This window comes from Manacus candei, unplaced genomic scaffold, assembly GCF_025592945.1.
Source record: "Manacus candei isolate 608988 ecotype Guabito, Panama unplaced genomic scaffold, ASM2559294v1 h1tg000081l, whole genome shotgun sequence".
NCBI lineage: Eukaryota > Metazoa > Chordata > Aves > Passeriformes > Pipridae > Manacus > Manacus candei.
The window spans coordinates 5,351,647-5,369,167 of record NW_026138129.1 but is presented as its reverse complement, the minus strand read 5'-3'; the positions used below and the strand labels follow the sequence as shown (position 1 = coordinate 5,369,167).

Genomic DNA, 17,521 nt, shown 5'->3' with positions numbered 1-17,521 from the left:
AGTGGCATAAATGAAATGTGCAGCATTTGATTTCCTTCTTTTATGTTTTTTTTTTTTGTTTTAAGTTAAGAAAACACATTAAATGTGTTTGGTTATTGTGGCAGGATACTTATAATGTGCCTTGACTTGACATTATGATGAACCCAAGATTATTTCTAACTGAAAAAAATATTTGCATGTAAATGTCCAGTTGCATCTTTTGGACTCTGTACTACATGTTTGGGCATGGGCCTGCTTTCACTTAGGAAAGCAAAGCACACCTAATAGTTCTTTCCTAATCCCCTGTTCAGATAAAGATAGAAAATGAAAAACACTCAACTTCATTGTTTACTGTAAGAGTTATGGATTGGTAAGGAATTCTCACAATACCCTTTTCCTCTTTCCACACATAGTTGCACCCCTTCCTGAATGTGTCTACACATACACATATACACATATGCTTTCTTAAACTTTATTATAGCTTTGTTCTAAATACTGCACTAATAAGAGCCTCTCCTTGCTGATTTGTTTCTTTAGTTCTCATACTGTGCTACCCTTGCCTGCCCTTTTTCTGAGAGCCACCAGGACAAAGGATACCAGATTTACGGATTTATCACAGCATGTTTGCTGTGATATAAAAAGCATTGAAGACTGTATGGGATCCAAAAAAAAAAAGTGTTGAATGGTACCCATGAGAAGCAAAATTCAGGATGACTTTAAATAGCAGATTTACTAAACTACTGTTAACAGATTTCTATGAAGTAAATTCTGTGGCTGTATCATTAAACTTTAATTGGTCTAGGGTTCAAGCTTTTTGCATAATAACATTTATTTGATGCTGCACTATACTCATTTCAACTAAGCTTTCAAACACACACATGCCACCTGTTTCCCTGCATGTGATTCTTTAATATATTCTAATATATTGAAAAATACAGACAATTTAGAATATATCATACTCAAAAAGAGGCAGAATTCCCAAAGCAGTGCTACAACTAAATTGTACATTCACTCATCAATTGAATCCAGAAGCATTACACAGACTGAGGAATCTGGTCTGGAAAAAGATACGTGTAAGTGGTCTTACTTTGTTCTCTGAAATCTGTCTGGCAAGCATCTCTTTCGGGGCCTGCAGGAGCATGCGCAGACGGATCTCACACTGCTCCATGAGGTGCTCCATTTCTTGCCTCTGCTCATGCCACTGCATGCTGTCAGCCAGCATATGCTTCAGTTGCTGCTGCCGCCTTTCCACACCATGCTGGGTACTGTCCCACTGGTTCTTCAGTTTCTCCACTGTGTAGGACAATACAGAACATGAAAAAAACCAGGCAAACGAACAAGTAGCCATACATACAATTCTTGGGACAAAAGGCAATAATATAACTCATTTTCAAATACAGTAGTTTTCATACTCAGTATTTTAGTTCACCATGTAGTTCACATATTTACAGAAGCAAATGAAAAATGCAGGTGTCTTTGGATTCCTCTTTTTTAAGCAGGTCAGCAGACAGGTAAAAATTATTATTTCTGGAACATTTCAAACACATTATTTTACTTTTTAAGTACACACATGTGGGAAGCAAGTATGCTGCAGCTGCACTGCAGAGATATGACAGCAGCAGGGCTCCAAGGAGCACAGTTTTAGGGTGATAGGACCAGCAAGTCCTCTTTGTGCATCTGTAATTTAAACCAGGCCAAATAAACAAGTAAATAAATACTTGGATAGCTTGGATTAAATATTCCAGACTACTGTGTGTTGAAGGCATTCTAGTGCCACGTGTACTACAATTCTGGCTAAGGCAGAAACACTCCAGCAACAACCTACTTTGGCAATTTAATTCCACCACGGGTTTCTACAGGTTTATGTAGATGACACAGCAGAACAGAGAACTTATTGATCACATCCCATTTCCTTCAAGTATCCCATTCCTCTCTCAATAAATAGTTACATTAGATGATGGATAAACACACTTTAGCCTTTAATAAACAAGGAGTTAAAAAGACAACATAAGGGTCTAGAACAAAAAAGAGTGCATCACAAAAAGCAGTGAATCTGTCTTTGGAGAAAAATGCATTGCATCATATCTTTTCCTGAATACGTACAGATCATAAAAAAGTGTATTACTTGAAAGTTTATTGAGGCAGAAACAGGTTTCCCTATTACCTGTCATGACAGTTACAGGGAACAAATTATATCACTAAAGAATTTGATAAAAAAGAATGTGTGAAAAAAGTAAATGCAAAAAAGCAAAACCAAAAAAACCTAAATGGATTTCTCTGTACGCTGAGCAGCAAGAGGGAGGCAGTATGCAAGACGTCCAATGTATTTATGTTAACAGTAAGTATGCAATTTTATGAGAAAACTAACGCTCTTGACACTCAAGTCACTTCAACTTTCCATAAAGTAAAAATGCCAAAGGTTGTACTTAAGTTAAAACCATTTAAGTGAATTTTACATTTTTTTAACTTTTTGCAATTATACAAAGCCATTATGCTTGATCTGCTTCAGAAAATCTCTTAACTTTAATTCATTCAGCAATATTCTGTTTAGTTTCACAAAGCTTTCAAAGACTGTGGCAGCAAAGCCCACTTGTCAGAGCAAATATTACTGGTGGATAAACCTAATAATCTGTGCAATATAGATTCATCAATTTAAACCCACAGGTAGCTTCTGGATTAATTTTCAGGCATGATATAGGTCATGCTGAAGAAGAACTTAAAAGAAAGCTTCAGTAACCCAACAGCAAATAATAGCATGATTTTTACTTTTAAAAATGTTACTATATTAGATAAAGAGTATGGTCAAAAGAAACCAGCAGCTGCTGGGAGAGATCAGTAGTTTCACCAAAACAGCAAAAGCAAAAAACAGCAGGAGTGGAGAAAAGACTTATCACCCCGTGTGCTGGCTAATGAACTGCAGAGAAAAGCCTCAAGTGCTTAGGCTCTTCTCATAAAGCTGGAAGGAAAAAAACATAGCCCTGAGAAATAGCTGTCCAGAACAGCAACTTGGATGAAATAGACAGATATTTAATGTTTACGTATTATTATTATTATTATTATGGAAAGAATACTTCTTCATATACTTTTTCTTATTAATGTTCAGGTTAACCTTTCTCTCTGCACTGCTGATGTATCTACCCTTTTTTCAGTCTCCAGCAAAACAGGACAGAAAAAGTTAAATTCTTGGTAGTCTCAGGATTCAGTGCATTCAACAGGTTAAGTTCATAGAAAAAGTTGTCAAGGGCACCAGTCTGACCTCAAAGGCAGATGGACTGGAAAGAATTCCCAATGAGACTGTTTTTTCAATTCCCAGAGACCATGCAGCAACTGAGAGGGAAGTTCCAGAGAAGGAAGTTTTTCTCAGTTTTTCACTATTTGAGAAATTAAACTTCCTCTAACAACATACAGCAGACTCACAGAAGTTTGTATATTCCACAGACATCAGTATATTCCACTCAGTGTTTAAACAATGAGGTGCATTAAAGCAGCCTTGAACTTAACTTTTCAAAAAGCAAACTTATTTACAAATGTCAGCAGCAACAAAACCTTCATTTTTTTTCATGTTGCATGACAGACAGAAAATCTTTGTACACATCTAAGGTATCTACTGAAAGCTTCATCCACAGCAGCATATACAGCTTCTCTTTTCCCACCTTGGATGGGCATGACTACAGGGGAACACAAATTTTCAAACATACAGTTCCTTTATTTCTTCTTCAGTTTTTCCAAAGAATCAGGAATGTTTTGTGACTGACCAGATGTCCCCTTGTTGACCAACTCCCACAGTTATTATTCTCCTCTCCTCAAGTTTCCACCTGACCCCTAGTTCTGAGCAACTACAAAACTAAGTTGCTTCCTTGAATCTTACTCCCCCTACCAGTCCACAGTCCTTCCAACCTCAGACAGCAGATGCCATCTCATCAGACCCCCAGAAAAACCATCCATCTGTGGGCTTTCTATCTGACCCTGTCATATCCATCAAGTCTTACAGACACTAAAGAAATTCGTGTAGACATAAGTAAAGGAAAACTACATTGCAGAGGAGAACATAAGGAAATACATCTTTCCATTCTTACTCCTGTGGTATTCCTTGCTGCATGAATTTTCTAATCTTAGCAACCTTCAAAGCTTAAGAGTTCAAAAAAGAGATTGTCTCTTAGTTTCAAATTTTTACAGTTCTATGTTTCTTTCCTTAAGTACCTGTAAAATACATTACAAAGAGAGTGGAGACCTTTAAATCGGAAATTAAATTTTCAAGTACATGTCAGTGACTTAAATCTCTACTAGCTCTTAGCCAACAATTTTCAAAGTACGGACACAAAGCTATTGTCCTAAATCAACACATTCATGTTTTTTTAATGTCCAGTGCCTCAAAGCTCAACAAAAATAAAGATACACTATTAGCTCCATTTCTCAATAAATAAAATTCTCATCCCTGGGTCTGTGGCTGTCAAGTTCTCAAATTGTTTACAAGATATTTTGAAATCCCAGCAAAAATATCTACCCTTGAACTTGAAAAAATGGCCCGTCAAGAAAACAAGTGGCAACTCTCGTTCTAGGAATTTTCGTTAGACAGTGAAAGCCACTTACCTGCTAAGTTTTCTTTTTTTTTTCCAAGGAAGGCAACTTCAGCTAGGATCAAAATCAAGAATTTAAGAAAAAAGATATGAAGAAACTTACTTTTTTCTGTGATTTCTGTCCTCATGTCTGCACTAGAAGTTTTATTTTTCAAATTCTGAGCCAATGTAAAAACAGAATCAAGCTGAGGGTGACGATGGTCCATATCTGCATTTGTTATCTGTTGAGAATTAGGATATGATTTAAGTCCAAAAAGTAGAATTTAGTTAACTTAACCTGTATTCCTTGTAAATTAAAAAAAACCACATGTGTCTCCACAAGTATATGCCTGGTCTTATCATTATTGTAAACCCTGAATTGTTACAGTATTATAGCACTGCCTTAAAAAGCAAAAATATTCTAAATTGCAGTTACTGAAAATCCAGAGGTGGAAGTTAACCTGTACAAACCACACAGTTATCACAGTCATTGCAGAATATTTTCTAGTGTCTGTTTTTCACTCTTCCATAACTTATTTTCCTCCTTCCAAGCTCTCCTCATTTATATATATATGAGAGGCAGCAGCGGAGGGGGGGAAGATGGAGAAGGAAAAGGACAGGAAGGAACAATCAGACTATATAATGTATAAAACACAATTATTTCACTATGGTATGTGCCAGAAGCCCATATGACAAATATTACACAGTTAAAACAAGGTGTTTCCAAAGATATTGGACATCACATTCTTTCAAATTCCAAATTATGTTAGACATTCACGAAATCAGTTTAGCACTTGTTTAGCCTGCAGCTTCTACTCTACAGTTACTCATGTTAATTGATATCAAGTCAAATAAAATGAACCTTAACAGCTGCATACATCTCACAAATACTGCCCTCGGTCATGGCTCAGCATAGCGTGAGCTATCAACAGAAACAAACATTTACATCATAAGCATTTATGCTACAACTTTTAATCATTTTAGCATGTCTCTGGAAATCAGTTTAGTCTAACACCAAAACTCATTAGAAACCTATAAAGAGTGAATCATAAAGGTCACCCTTCAAGCAATCATGATGCTGCTCCAAAGTCTTCAATACAAGTTAACTATAAAATCTCCAAAAGGTGTCATTTTCAGGAGGTAGTCTCCATTTTCTTTGTTTTAAACAAAAAAATAGCAGTGCTTATCTCACATAGGGACATAAGAATTAACAGGAAACAGAGTGTAATAACAGCACTTAAAGTGCAACTTTCAGGTTATGCATTTTGTTGCAGTCGGGGGGGGTTTCCCCATTTTTAAACACGTTATTGCTTTTAATTTCTTTACTTAATATAAAAACTATTAAGATGTGAGACAATTTTCTACTAGCCTTCACAACAGCACATACTTTCATTCGTGCAATAGTCCGATTGATTTCTTCAGTATTTCCCACAGTGACTATGTTTGACTTGAGCATCTGGTCAATCAATACCAACCAGTCAGCCAGCTCACTTCTAGTTTTGTCCAGATCAGCAGGTGCAGAAAGTTCCAAAGCCTGCTGCATCTGAACAGGAATTTCCAATGAAGAAGATGCTAGCACCACCTTTTGGATATCTGAAAGAGAGTTTAGGGGTTCTGTTAAAAAAAAAGAAGTCATGGCCACACATGCAGTTCTGGCGATTACATGGATTTTTTTGTAATTCCTATAAATATGCAATAGCATCTATAGGAAAAGCACAGGAAAAATTGTACTTCAACAAACAGAAACAAGGTAATCAGAAGTTCCTTTTGCCCCTTTAAGGCTTTTCTTTTTTTTTTATTGCATGCCAAAGACTCAGCCAAATGATTCAGCATGAATTCAAAACAAACAAGATGAAAACTCGGAAAGACAAAATTTCATTAAATTTAACAGAATAGAGTTAAATACTCTTTGACACGAAAGGGAACAGACCCTTATTAAGCATAAGAAACCCAATACTTTCAAGATAAATGTCTAAAATTGCCTTCCTCACTTTTCTGTTATGCAGCAGAAAGGTCTTCGCCACTCTCGGTTCAGAATTCACTCAAGTAAAGTCAGTCAAGTTTCTGCAATAAGTGCTTCATGGATTTGGCAATACAAAACTGTCTGAAGAAGGGACAGATGCCTATTCAGCCTGACAAGTTCAGCCACATCCTTTCTACCTTTTTAATCTGACACTGCAAAGAAGTGAGGGATGAGCTGAACAGTAAAATTCACTCCAGAAGCTGTGTCCCAGTTCCAAGAAACATTAAGTTACATCAAGCTGGATCATCAGTACTTCACACTTCCCTCAAACAATGAAACACAGGAGCTTTACCTAACAAACACCTTGTATGAAAAAAGAACAAGCTGAATCAAGGCTTTGAAAGGATTACACAAAAATTGATTTGCCTCTTTTAAATTTTGTTTAGTGATGCTGAATTAAAAACAAAATAGAGTCAATTTACTGAAGTTTAAGTTGCAAAAATCTTTCAGAAAAGGGCTTTTTTATCTAGTTTTCTAAAACGGATACCTGGGTATCTTGTTTACAATCTGTATCTGCTGAACTGCATTCAACAACTTGAAAATATGGCCAGCATCTGATGTAAGAATATATATTCAGAGAGCCTTCCCTAAAAGATTCAGGAATCTGGCAGATGAGAAAGACCCATCTCTGTCCCAAACTGAGCCAAAAGATGCAGAATGGCTTTTATTTATAGGACTGCAAAGTATCTACACACAGGAGATACTTTACAAATAATTAGTTGTATGGAAAGCACCTAGTGGATCTTAATTACTAAAAGGCATGACCACAAATCCACAGGAAACCAGGCTGTGACAAGCACAGCTATTTTGGTTTTTACTCTGTACCTAGTACACTGGCTCCTTATGAGGAGGCCTAAGCTTTACTAAAACATTTCTCTGTTTCAAAACTCTTACAGGAACTCCAAAAGACTTCCCCAATTGTTAACAGTAGAGTGATTTTTTCCCTACCCAAACATTCCCCTTCTCCCATAATAATGTGAAGGTAGCCCCCAGTAGAGCGCAATTCTACAAACATGTCTTATTTACATTTGTCTAAGTTCATAGAGAAGGGGGTTTTTGATTATTTTTGACTGCAAACAGGATTAAACTGAATGTAATTAAGCAGAGTAGAAGGACTGATCACTCACCAGAAGGTTTTGTCTGTGTAACAAGACGAGACTGCCCAACAAATGCCTCCAGTTCTCTCACTCTGTCAGGCACTTCTCTGAACACCTACAGCCCAGCAGAGAGAAACAAAACCAGTAACACAACCTACATTAACAGCAAAAGTGTAATCTCTTACTGAAAACCAAACTATTCTACACCATGCCTGTTAGAATGGCATGCCTCAGATATATTTCAATTATATTTGAAGGTATTCTTTAAAAAAAAAAAAAAAATGCCAAGAGGTAGTAAAGTGTTTTTTTCACTACATCCCGGTGTCATACCTAAATATTGAAAACAAATAAATGAAATGTTGTAGAAAGGTTGCTTACATGTTTTTTACTGTCTAAGCACCAAAACTATGACTCATTATTTGAATATACTTTGAAGAAAAGATATACAAAGCATGATCTATAGTCAGTCACATGAAAGTAGAGAAATAGGGAATTAATTTAAAAAGGAAAAAATGTTACAACTAAACTGCATTGTAGTTAAGACAAATGTGGCTAATTGCTTTTTAAATATTTTTAAAAGGCAGTGATGGAAATGTAATACACATAGCAGTTGGGGGATCCCCATTTTCACGGCTGAGTTGGTAAAAAAACACATTTTCTTTCCCTGATCTATCAGAAAGCCCCTTTCCCCAATAAATTCTTATCTCCACGATCCATAAAATAATCTCAAATAATCCTATTCTTTTTCATTAGGATCTCCATATTCTGCTTGAAAAAAAATCTTGTTTCTTGACAAGATTTTCTTGACAAAAAAAAATCTTGAAAAAAAAAAAAAGTGAGTTTTTTGTCACATACTTGCCAACGAGATTGAACACAGGAGTTTCTAATTTACAGTAGTTATACTCAGGAAGAATCCCAGACACATTTGATAAGATTTTTTCACTAAGCTTTACCACAGCTTCATTTGTTTTCCTCTTAACTGCTGCAAGCATACCATTTTCCTATACAGCAAAGATTTATTCTAACTCTCAATTTCAAGTTAATACACTACTGTTTGACTCAAATCAGCAAAATATTTTTGATCCAGTTGATAAATACTTTTGATTAATCTTTTAAAAGAAAGCCAATATGAAAGAAAAAAAAAAATCAACAAAAAACCCTAAGCTAACTAAAATAACTCAATCTGATGAAAAAATGCCCACCAGTGTTTTCACATGGAAACTGTTCGGGGTATATTTCCTGCTCATGTTTGCGTGGCTTTCAAGTCATTTTATGTACGTGCTACAGACACATGAAAAGGTAAATAATCATTCCAAATATACCACTCTCCTTTCAACTTCAGGTACCCTGTGCTCAAGAAATGCACACCTTGTTCCACCTCACATTGAGGGACTGCAAGCAACCAGAAAGTTGGTCTTTTTCCTGAAGATCAACATTTTTATCCAAAAGTACATCAGGTTCAGTTCTGTTCAGCCATTCCAGTTTGTCACCCTGTACTTCCATCTCTTCACTTAAGACCTAAAAGGGACAGAAGAGTTTTAGACTGAAGTAAAATGCATACATATTTCAGTGTATTTTAACTCCAATATTTAGACATTTGCCTGGAAATACGTAACAGAAAAGCTTTTATTTTGGTTTCTGTGCTCAATCTAGAAATTATTAAAACATCTATTCAAATACCAACATTTATTGCTACTGGAAAAAACTTACAAAACCTTCACAACGTACAGCCTCGCATCAAGCACAGTAATTCTCATCTCACAAGATGCTTCCGTTTGATCAACTCCGGATATACCACTTGTATCCAAAAGGCAACACACTGTCATTCAAACTTGTTGGTTGCATTCATTAAAAAAAAAAAAAAATTAAAACCTAGAGCTACATCTAACACACTTTATACAAGTACATGGTAGATCACTAAAAGGTACTTGACTCTTAAAGTGTACTCTAAAGGTATTTAAAAACTAAACATAACCTTAAAAGTTCATTTTGATCAACCATCCACAGCTTTCTTTGTCTTTTAAAATGAAGTACAGGTCAGAACCTGCAAAAAAATCAAAAAGCTTATGCCTGTATTCCCACTGACTTTAATCAACTGTACTATCATTTGCCCACAGACCAGAAGCACTGTGGAATAGGTATCAAATTTTGTTTTTGAAACGCTAGAATAAAAAAATTACAATACCAAGTACAGATCATATTTTTACACCCCAATATTTGAAGTAACTTGTTACACAATTACTATGGAGGTGGGCATAGCAAAGTGACAGGAACACAGGCCTGGATGGGAAATCACTGAAAAGAGCACTCCTCCACAATAAGTGCTATACAAAGCAGTGTCCTCCCTAAATTTTCAAGGGTCTACCTTAAGAGGATTATTTTCTTAAAATACGTTACAACCTTTTCAGTTGGATGCTGTTTCAGAAGCTCTACTTAGAAATCTTCTCATTCCCAAACAGTATTTATTCCTGACTGATCAGTTAATATCAGTTATTCCCACTTCCCTAATATCATCCTTTAATAATAGCTCATCTTCCCTACATTTCGTTATTCTCATCATCATATCCCTTCTTATTGTTCTGTATTTGACTAGACGAAATAAGACCACCAACCTTGCTCAGCACCTGTTCTACTGCAAACTTAAACTTTTAATTCAGATATATAATCAAAATTGAAAACATTCTTGCTTACACAGGGCCAAATTGGTACTTAATAACGTGCTCTACCAGTGTTTCCCTAGCAAACTCTGCTCTTTCCTCCTTTATTCCAGTTCTACCCTTCACTTCAGGCATTTATATTAAGATAGAAGGCAAGAAAAAATACACTTTGATGATAGTCAGATGGCAAACACTCAACTGACATCAGTCAATTTGTTTAGGCAAACAACTGCAACTACTTTACATCGTTCAACACACTTGTCAAGCCTTCCCACCTAGATTTGGCCTAATTGAGGTTGCTTGGGTTTTGTGTTGGTTGTTTTGTTGCCTTTTGATAAATTACTGATTTTTAAGAAATGAGCAAGCAGGTTAGTTGGATGGATACTCCTCCCATTCTTCTAGAATATCAGAAACTTTCTCTTTACACATCCTACAAACCAAAGATGTTTTGCTGTCAAAGCCAGACAGAAAATAAACAGGAAAAATACATACATACACACACAACTTATTTGAAAAGGCCAAAACCCTTACAGTTTAAAAAGCAGTTAAATAAGATCTTATACATGCAAAAAAGCATTAAAACTACTCAGTAAATGGGACAATGGTGCTTACTTACCATTTAAAGTTATCAGCTTTTTGCTCCAAGTTTTAACAATTATAAAGTTGAGATGGAGACATCATCTCCAATGAAACTCTACTTGCTAAATTTTATCAGTAGCATATCTACTTCTCACTTTCTCATACACAGACACCATCTTCTGGCTAGATAACACAGTTACCAACTTAACCCAACTTCATTTCGAGAGGTATCTTGCGTGTGTAAGTAATCTCATAAAACTGTCTCACAGAACCATAATATTTCTTTGGCTATTTACAATGTGAAAATTCCCCTCCCCAAAAGCCATGTCCTGATGCTTTGCATAAGACATACAGGTGTATACACATATACGCATTAATCAATCTTGCCTTCAATTCTTGCAAGTTTTCTCCATGGTCGAATGTAAATCTTGTGTCCAGAGCATTTTCTGCATTTTCCAACCAGCAACGCAGCTCATCAAGCTTCTTTCTGTACTCTATCAGCTGCTGATTCTCTCCTTTTAGCCTTAAAAAGCAAAACAAAAAGCCCACATGCATTTCCATAGTGAATACAGCATGTCAGTCCTACATCGCTTCTGATGTCACAGTCAAGTGTTTGTCAATGCTTGGAGCATTTTAAAGGATTCAAGGATTCCATTATCATCATTAAAATGAAAGATATTTGCAAATTAATAATACTACCTTAGAAACAGACAAATTTCAGTTCCAAATTAACAAAATAGACTTCCAAAAGACTGCAGAAGACATTAAATATAAGTAATAGTAATGGCAACACCTTCAGGCCTAATCACTGTAAACCACTATGGGGTCACTGAATTTTTTCCTTGGAGGTTTTAACGACATATCTAATACTTTCATAAATCACACAAAGCTTTAATGAAACATCTCAAACTAAATAATTAAGAAAGATCTTATTACATTATAAAAGTATCAGGAGATGTTAAAAACATGTAATTACATAAAGATCTTACTTTATAGAATTGTGGAAATTCAAGAACAATACAAGTTGTTTCAATTAGTCTATCTCTGTCAATGCTAAAATAGAAATCAAGGTAACGTACAGTTCAGATTCAGACAGAGAAAGTAGCTGAGCAATTCTTCGTAAAAAAAGTCTGGCTTTATAATGAAATTATTTTTAAAACAAATTAAAACTGTAAAAAAAGTTTTATGATTGTCATTTTGTGGGTTGTATTAAAAACAGATTCACTAAGGAGTTAACTGCAGGTGCATGTACAAGAAATTTGTTCTAGAAGGTGGTTCAAAACACAGAGTTCAGAATGTCAGGAAAATTCAGATTAATGACAGTATGCAATAGGATGCACTGTCTCTCCCAGAGTCTTCTAAGTGAGTCTCTCCTTATTGCATCTGGTCAGACACACAAATTTTTGATTAACTTATTACCTCTGTTGTCTATCCATGACCTCTGTGGTGACTGCTTTCCAGCGTCTATTCAATCCTGCCAGCTTATCCTGTAGGAAGCTCCCATCGGTAGCAGACAGTTTCTGTATGATCCCTTCCCCAGTTCTGTTCAAAGCTGAAACACTGGTCTGATGGCTGCTGACTCCCTCTTCAAGTTCCTGTCAGAAACGTAAAAGCCACACAAAATTTTATTACTGACCTAAGTGACTTTGATCTGTGGCTCATGATATGCAAGACAAATCCTGGGTGCATATTATTTTACTAAAACAGGCACTTAAAGCCATCTTACTTAGAATTGGATGCTGTTGATTTAAGTTATTAAGGTTCTGTTGTTGAATCTAGTTCAAATTTATGAGTGTCATAAAAAGACAGTGAGACAGAATAGGCCACCAAATACTACTTAGAATCACATGAATTCATTTAAACCACCAGTGTTAAAAATCTACACTCATGTTTGATTCCTTTTCTCAATGTACAACACTTCCTAATAGTACTAACAGATGGTATGACATTTTTTACCAGTTCTTTTCATAACCTATACCCCTAACTTTTTCTTTAACTTCAGAGTATTTTAGCTAGGATAATTATGGCTGTGCTGTCACGGTCCCAGACAACACAGAAAATGCATTAAGCTAAAGGAAGTCAAAAGATGTCAGGATTAAACCTTCAAACATCCCTAACCACTACAAAAATTTTACCTTGTTAGCAAAAATTTCTTTGCAACTTGATTAGGAATAAGATGATTCAAGAAAGAGAAGGGAAATGCCCCAGAAGGAAACTTCAAGAAGCAACAAGGATAAAACAGAAGCTGTGGTTTAGATAGAACTTACTTTTCTTTTGCAACACACACCTGACACCTGGATAACTACTATTCTCAAAAGAAAAAAAATCTGATCCTTAAAGTTATGCTTTCTTCTCCTTATTTAAAAGGAAATAAAATAACTAAAAAGACATCAGGAAACTAAATTCCAGAACTAAAGTCTGAAAAATACAACATAAGATAAGACTCCTTTTCTAGATTGTTTATACAAGGCAGTATCTTCCAAAGTCATTTGTTTAAAGTTAGGTAAGTTAAAATTGACCATCATTTGGATCCATTTTTTAATTATGAGATGAAAGTAAGTGAAATAATATACTGGATTTTTTAACTGATTGACATATTTTTTAAACTGTAACAATTTATAAACTGACATAAATTATGCCAACATTTGAATTATCAAATTACCTCAAACCTATCCATACTAAGAGAGATCATAAAACCCCACATTATAAGGAGTGGAGCTCTTCCCCAAGAATAATTTTAAACCGCAACTGAAATAGAAATTTTAAGAGTTATCACTTTTTAAAGTGCAATTCACAGCCTCACTGCTAACACATATGTCTATATAGAAAACTACAATTTTAGACAGAAGTCTAGACTTTTCCCAGCTTGCTCGCTTTACACTCAAATCGCACATACCTGCTGGTGTAGCCCAGCTCTCTGCAGCTCCAGGCTGCCATCCGGACCACGGGCATCGGCTAGTAACGCTTCAGCTTCCGTTATCCAGTGGGAGAGATCATTGAGATCACAGTGGAACTGCCTCCATGCCTCAATCGCTCTGTCAAAGCAACTGATTGAAAACAAAGGATTGAAAAGTTATCCAAACCACTTTAGAGAAAAGGCTAAGAATCCTACTCCAGTAGCAACTTGCCCTGCAGAACAGAAAGGCTAGTATACAGCCTGGTTAACCAAGTCCTAGTACTGAAGGCTTCCTGGCATAGTAGCAGCTGGTGAAAGCCAGCAGCAGAGACTGTTGTTAACTTCCAGATGAAGGAAAAAAGGGCAGTCCTAAGCAAACTTTTGTTTCAATCACTTAAAAAATAAAGATTGATTAGTTACATCAAATTGGTCTGCAGAACCCTTTTTTTCTTTATCATGAAACATGTCAGATATGAGACAGTGAGAAACATGAAATATGATTAATTGCTCAGATTTTTTTTCTCTTTCATAAGCTATGGGGTGCTGGTGCCCAGAATTTATTAAGTGAAGGTGATTTTGATTATATAAAACCATACCAGTGGGCATGCATAAGTAGGTCTTATACATTTTAATCACACAATAATTTAACAGGGATTTCATTGTCATCAACTTTGCAGCCTCAAATTAATGTGTAGCTTAACTTGAAGGGCAACATTTTGTAGCATGGAGCAAGTGGAATTATCGCAGTCAGAAGGCTGGTTTTTAACAAAATGAGAGTTCTCTTATATTAACAAGCTAACAAAATCAGAGCATGAATGCTAAACAAGAAAACCATGCCAGAAAGGCATGCTTTCTATTTGTTGATTGTTAACTATTCCAAACCAATAAAAACAGTCATTTTTCAAGACATAGGAGGCCAGGTTTCCTGTTATTCACAGGACCCTCTAATGTGACAGAGGAACAATCTCATTTGCAGCCCATTATTTTTGGCTTAAATAATTGCAACAGTAGAGATTCCAGGGTTATTGCATATATGTAGATACAATCTGAAATTAGTAGCATAACATCGAAGATATCTAAAACCAAAGTTTAAAGAGCTAACATTGCATCTATTTTTTTTTTTCACTAATTAAATTCAACAACCTCAGAGTTCCCAGGGTGATTATTTTCATCAAAATTATATCTCATTTTTAAAAGATATCCACATTTCTTGATACATACAGGGCTTTGTTATTATTATTATTATTATTCATATTGGCCAATTCCGATAAAGAAGTCTTAAAAATCTCTACTTAAATTTTTCTACCCTTATCTCCTAGTTCTACCATTTCAGTTTCCTGCACATATCTTGATTCAACATCCTAGACCAACCTGTAGACTGACCCCAAATCTCAAACTCCTTTTATTTCTCAGGTATATTTCAGTCTAACTGAACATTTTATCTCATAATAGTATCTCATTCCACATTTAATGAGAAGATATATTCTACGCACTTAAAACAGATTAAAAGAATGTCCTATTACTTCCTTAAAAATTAAAGTTTTTGAGGGAGTTTTGACCATGTGACTTTTTCAGAATCCAAAATTTTAAAACGACAGGAGAACACTGAGCTATAAAGCTTTAACTCCTTCCATTTTTGTTGTGAGACTACAGTTTCACCAGTATTTTGAGCAACGAGACAAAGTTTTACTCCAGTTTTGAGCCAGATGCACATGCTACTGTTTACTTAGAGACTGTCTTGCTGAAAGGTAGAAGTACCAAGTCCTATAACTATTGCACCAAGACTCGGCTATTCATTGCTTCTTCCACAGGAGGAATCCTCTGCTTCCAAACCACAATTCATTCCCAAGACACTAACACTTTTAGCACTGGGAGGAAATCCCCAGCAGAAGAAGCAGAACTGGCAAAACAGCATTGTTACAAGAAGCTCAGCAAAGCATTAAGCCCATATATACACACAAAACACACACACATTTTACTCTATACATATGTTCAACTCAAACTGTGGTCAACTGGATTTAGCTGACTACTTAGCAGCTTAGCTAAGTACGGCTTAATTCAACTTGTGCTTGGCTACATCAGAGCCTTTATCAAAGGTTTATCTACTTAGCTGGCACTCAATCACAAAATCTTTACTATCTCTGAAAACTAAATCTTTTGCCACAAGGTTCAGATGCCATTTCTCCTAATGTCAAAATCTCCACCCACTCCAGAAATAGAAAAAAGGCAAAGATGACTAAGGAGATAGTCATCTAGCTTTTACCTAGGAAAACACTAGGAAAAGCAAGATTAAATTTGGCTAAAAGTTCTTCTTCATAACAGAAAGGGTATAAAAAAAACTAATGCCGAAATACAGCATTTTAATATTCAGACTAATAATGTCTTCATTAAGCAAAGTACATACTTCAGCATATTATACATTCAGGAAGCTGTGTATCATTTCTCTAAACTGCTAGTACAGTAGTCCCTTTTGGTGTGAAAAATCAAGCCCCATAATATTCTCACTAAGATGCAGAGCTTTACAAACTTCATGAAGTTCAAGATTAATGTGTACTCAGTGAAGTAAGTGAGGAGGTAATCTGTTGCATTTTGCCAGCTATTCATAAACACTAAACTTAACTTTTTCAATGAGAAGACTAGGTTTCTGGTTAACCCTGTCTACTTAATCAAACCAAATCTGAGTAGTAAATGAAACTGTACTCATACTTACAAAATTAAAATATTAGTTAAAGCTTTTCAAGTAAGATACAGGTGAAAAAACAGGCATAACTAAAGCTTAGTGCATACTATATCTATGAGGGCAATAAAATAGCTGCAGGCATATGAATATGGGTGGGCACCAGATTCTGGAGCAGTTGTCTCCAAATACAGCAGGTGACCACAAGCTCCTAGAGAGAGCACAGAAAGTGGTACCTAGCTAGGATCACTGATTTCTACTTAACTCAGCAGGCAATGTTATTTCACTGTGAGTTTAAGAGAAATCTTGATCCTTCACTAATCCAGTGGCCCAGAACTTCTGCAAGCCTCTACTTAGACAATTATATTCCTATGCATACATCAGCGCTCTGAGAAAGAGTTGAAAACATCAGCTTATGTAATACACACTCTTTTTAAAAACATCTCTTCAAAATACACTATCACAGGTATGTGGTATCAGATTTCTAGTGCTACAAAGCCAATGAACATGGCTAGGCATAACTTTACGCTCTGCAGAACTTCTGCATCATCCATTACATTACATTACCATTGAAAAGCCAATACTGTAAAAGCAAATTAACTACAGTATGAGCCTCTGCATTTAATTTTAAATTTCATAGAATAATTTTCAGTCATTAAGGTGGTTTTTTTGCACAGCAGCAATCTTAGTGTCTACTGCTGTTTGCAGCGTGAGTACCTTCAGCTTAGTGGTAACCTCCTGAACATGTAGTTTCACACTTTTACAAATTCCAACTTAAAATACTCATCTAACACACTTTACCAAGTTTGACTACATAGTACTGAGTTTGGTTTTAAACACTTAAAATTAGGATGTGGTATTTTAAATTAGATTCAGATAAGACATTTTTGGTTTAGAGTATCTTCTGTAAGGAGTGGGGAGAAATTTGTGGAAAGGAAATAAGAAATACATATTTCTTAAGCACTGTTTTCAGTATTCCCTTGTTTTCTCAATCACAAAATTTTCTGATCTTGTCATTTCTCATCTTTAATTAAGTACAACAAATAGTATTGACAAC

General features: G+C 35.6%; 1 protein-coding gene across 6 annotated transcripts in view; it reads right to left on the bottom strand.

Moving 5' to 3' along the window:
* The window catches only part of UTRN (utrophin), a 368,491-nt gene that overhangs the window by 211,312 nt on the left and 139,658 nt on the right, over positions 1-17,521 (bottom strand). For all 6 annotated transcript variants that reach the window (XM_051811059.1, XM_051811060.1, XM_051811062.1 and 3 more), the window contains 8 exons: positions 13,788-13,938; positions 12,311-12,486; positions 11,279-11,414; positions 9,024-9,173; positions 7,686-7,770; positions 5,923-6,128; positions 4,660-4,777; positions 1,067-1,272 (listed from right to left, as the gene is read on the bottom strand). In XM_051811059.1, coding sequence (XP_051667019.1) covers positions 1,067-1,272; positions 4,660-4,777; positions 5,923-6,128; positions 7,686-7,770; positions 9,024-9,173; positions 11,279-11,414; positions 12,311-12,486; positions 13,788-13,938 — 1,228 coding nt within the window. The remainder of the gene's footprint in view (positions 1-1,066; positions 1,273-4,659; positions 4,778-5,922; positions 6,129-7,685; positions 7,771-9,023; positions 9,174-11,278; positions 11,415-12,310; positions 12,487-13,787; positions 13,939-17,521) is intronic.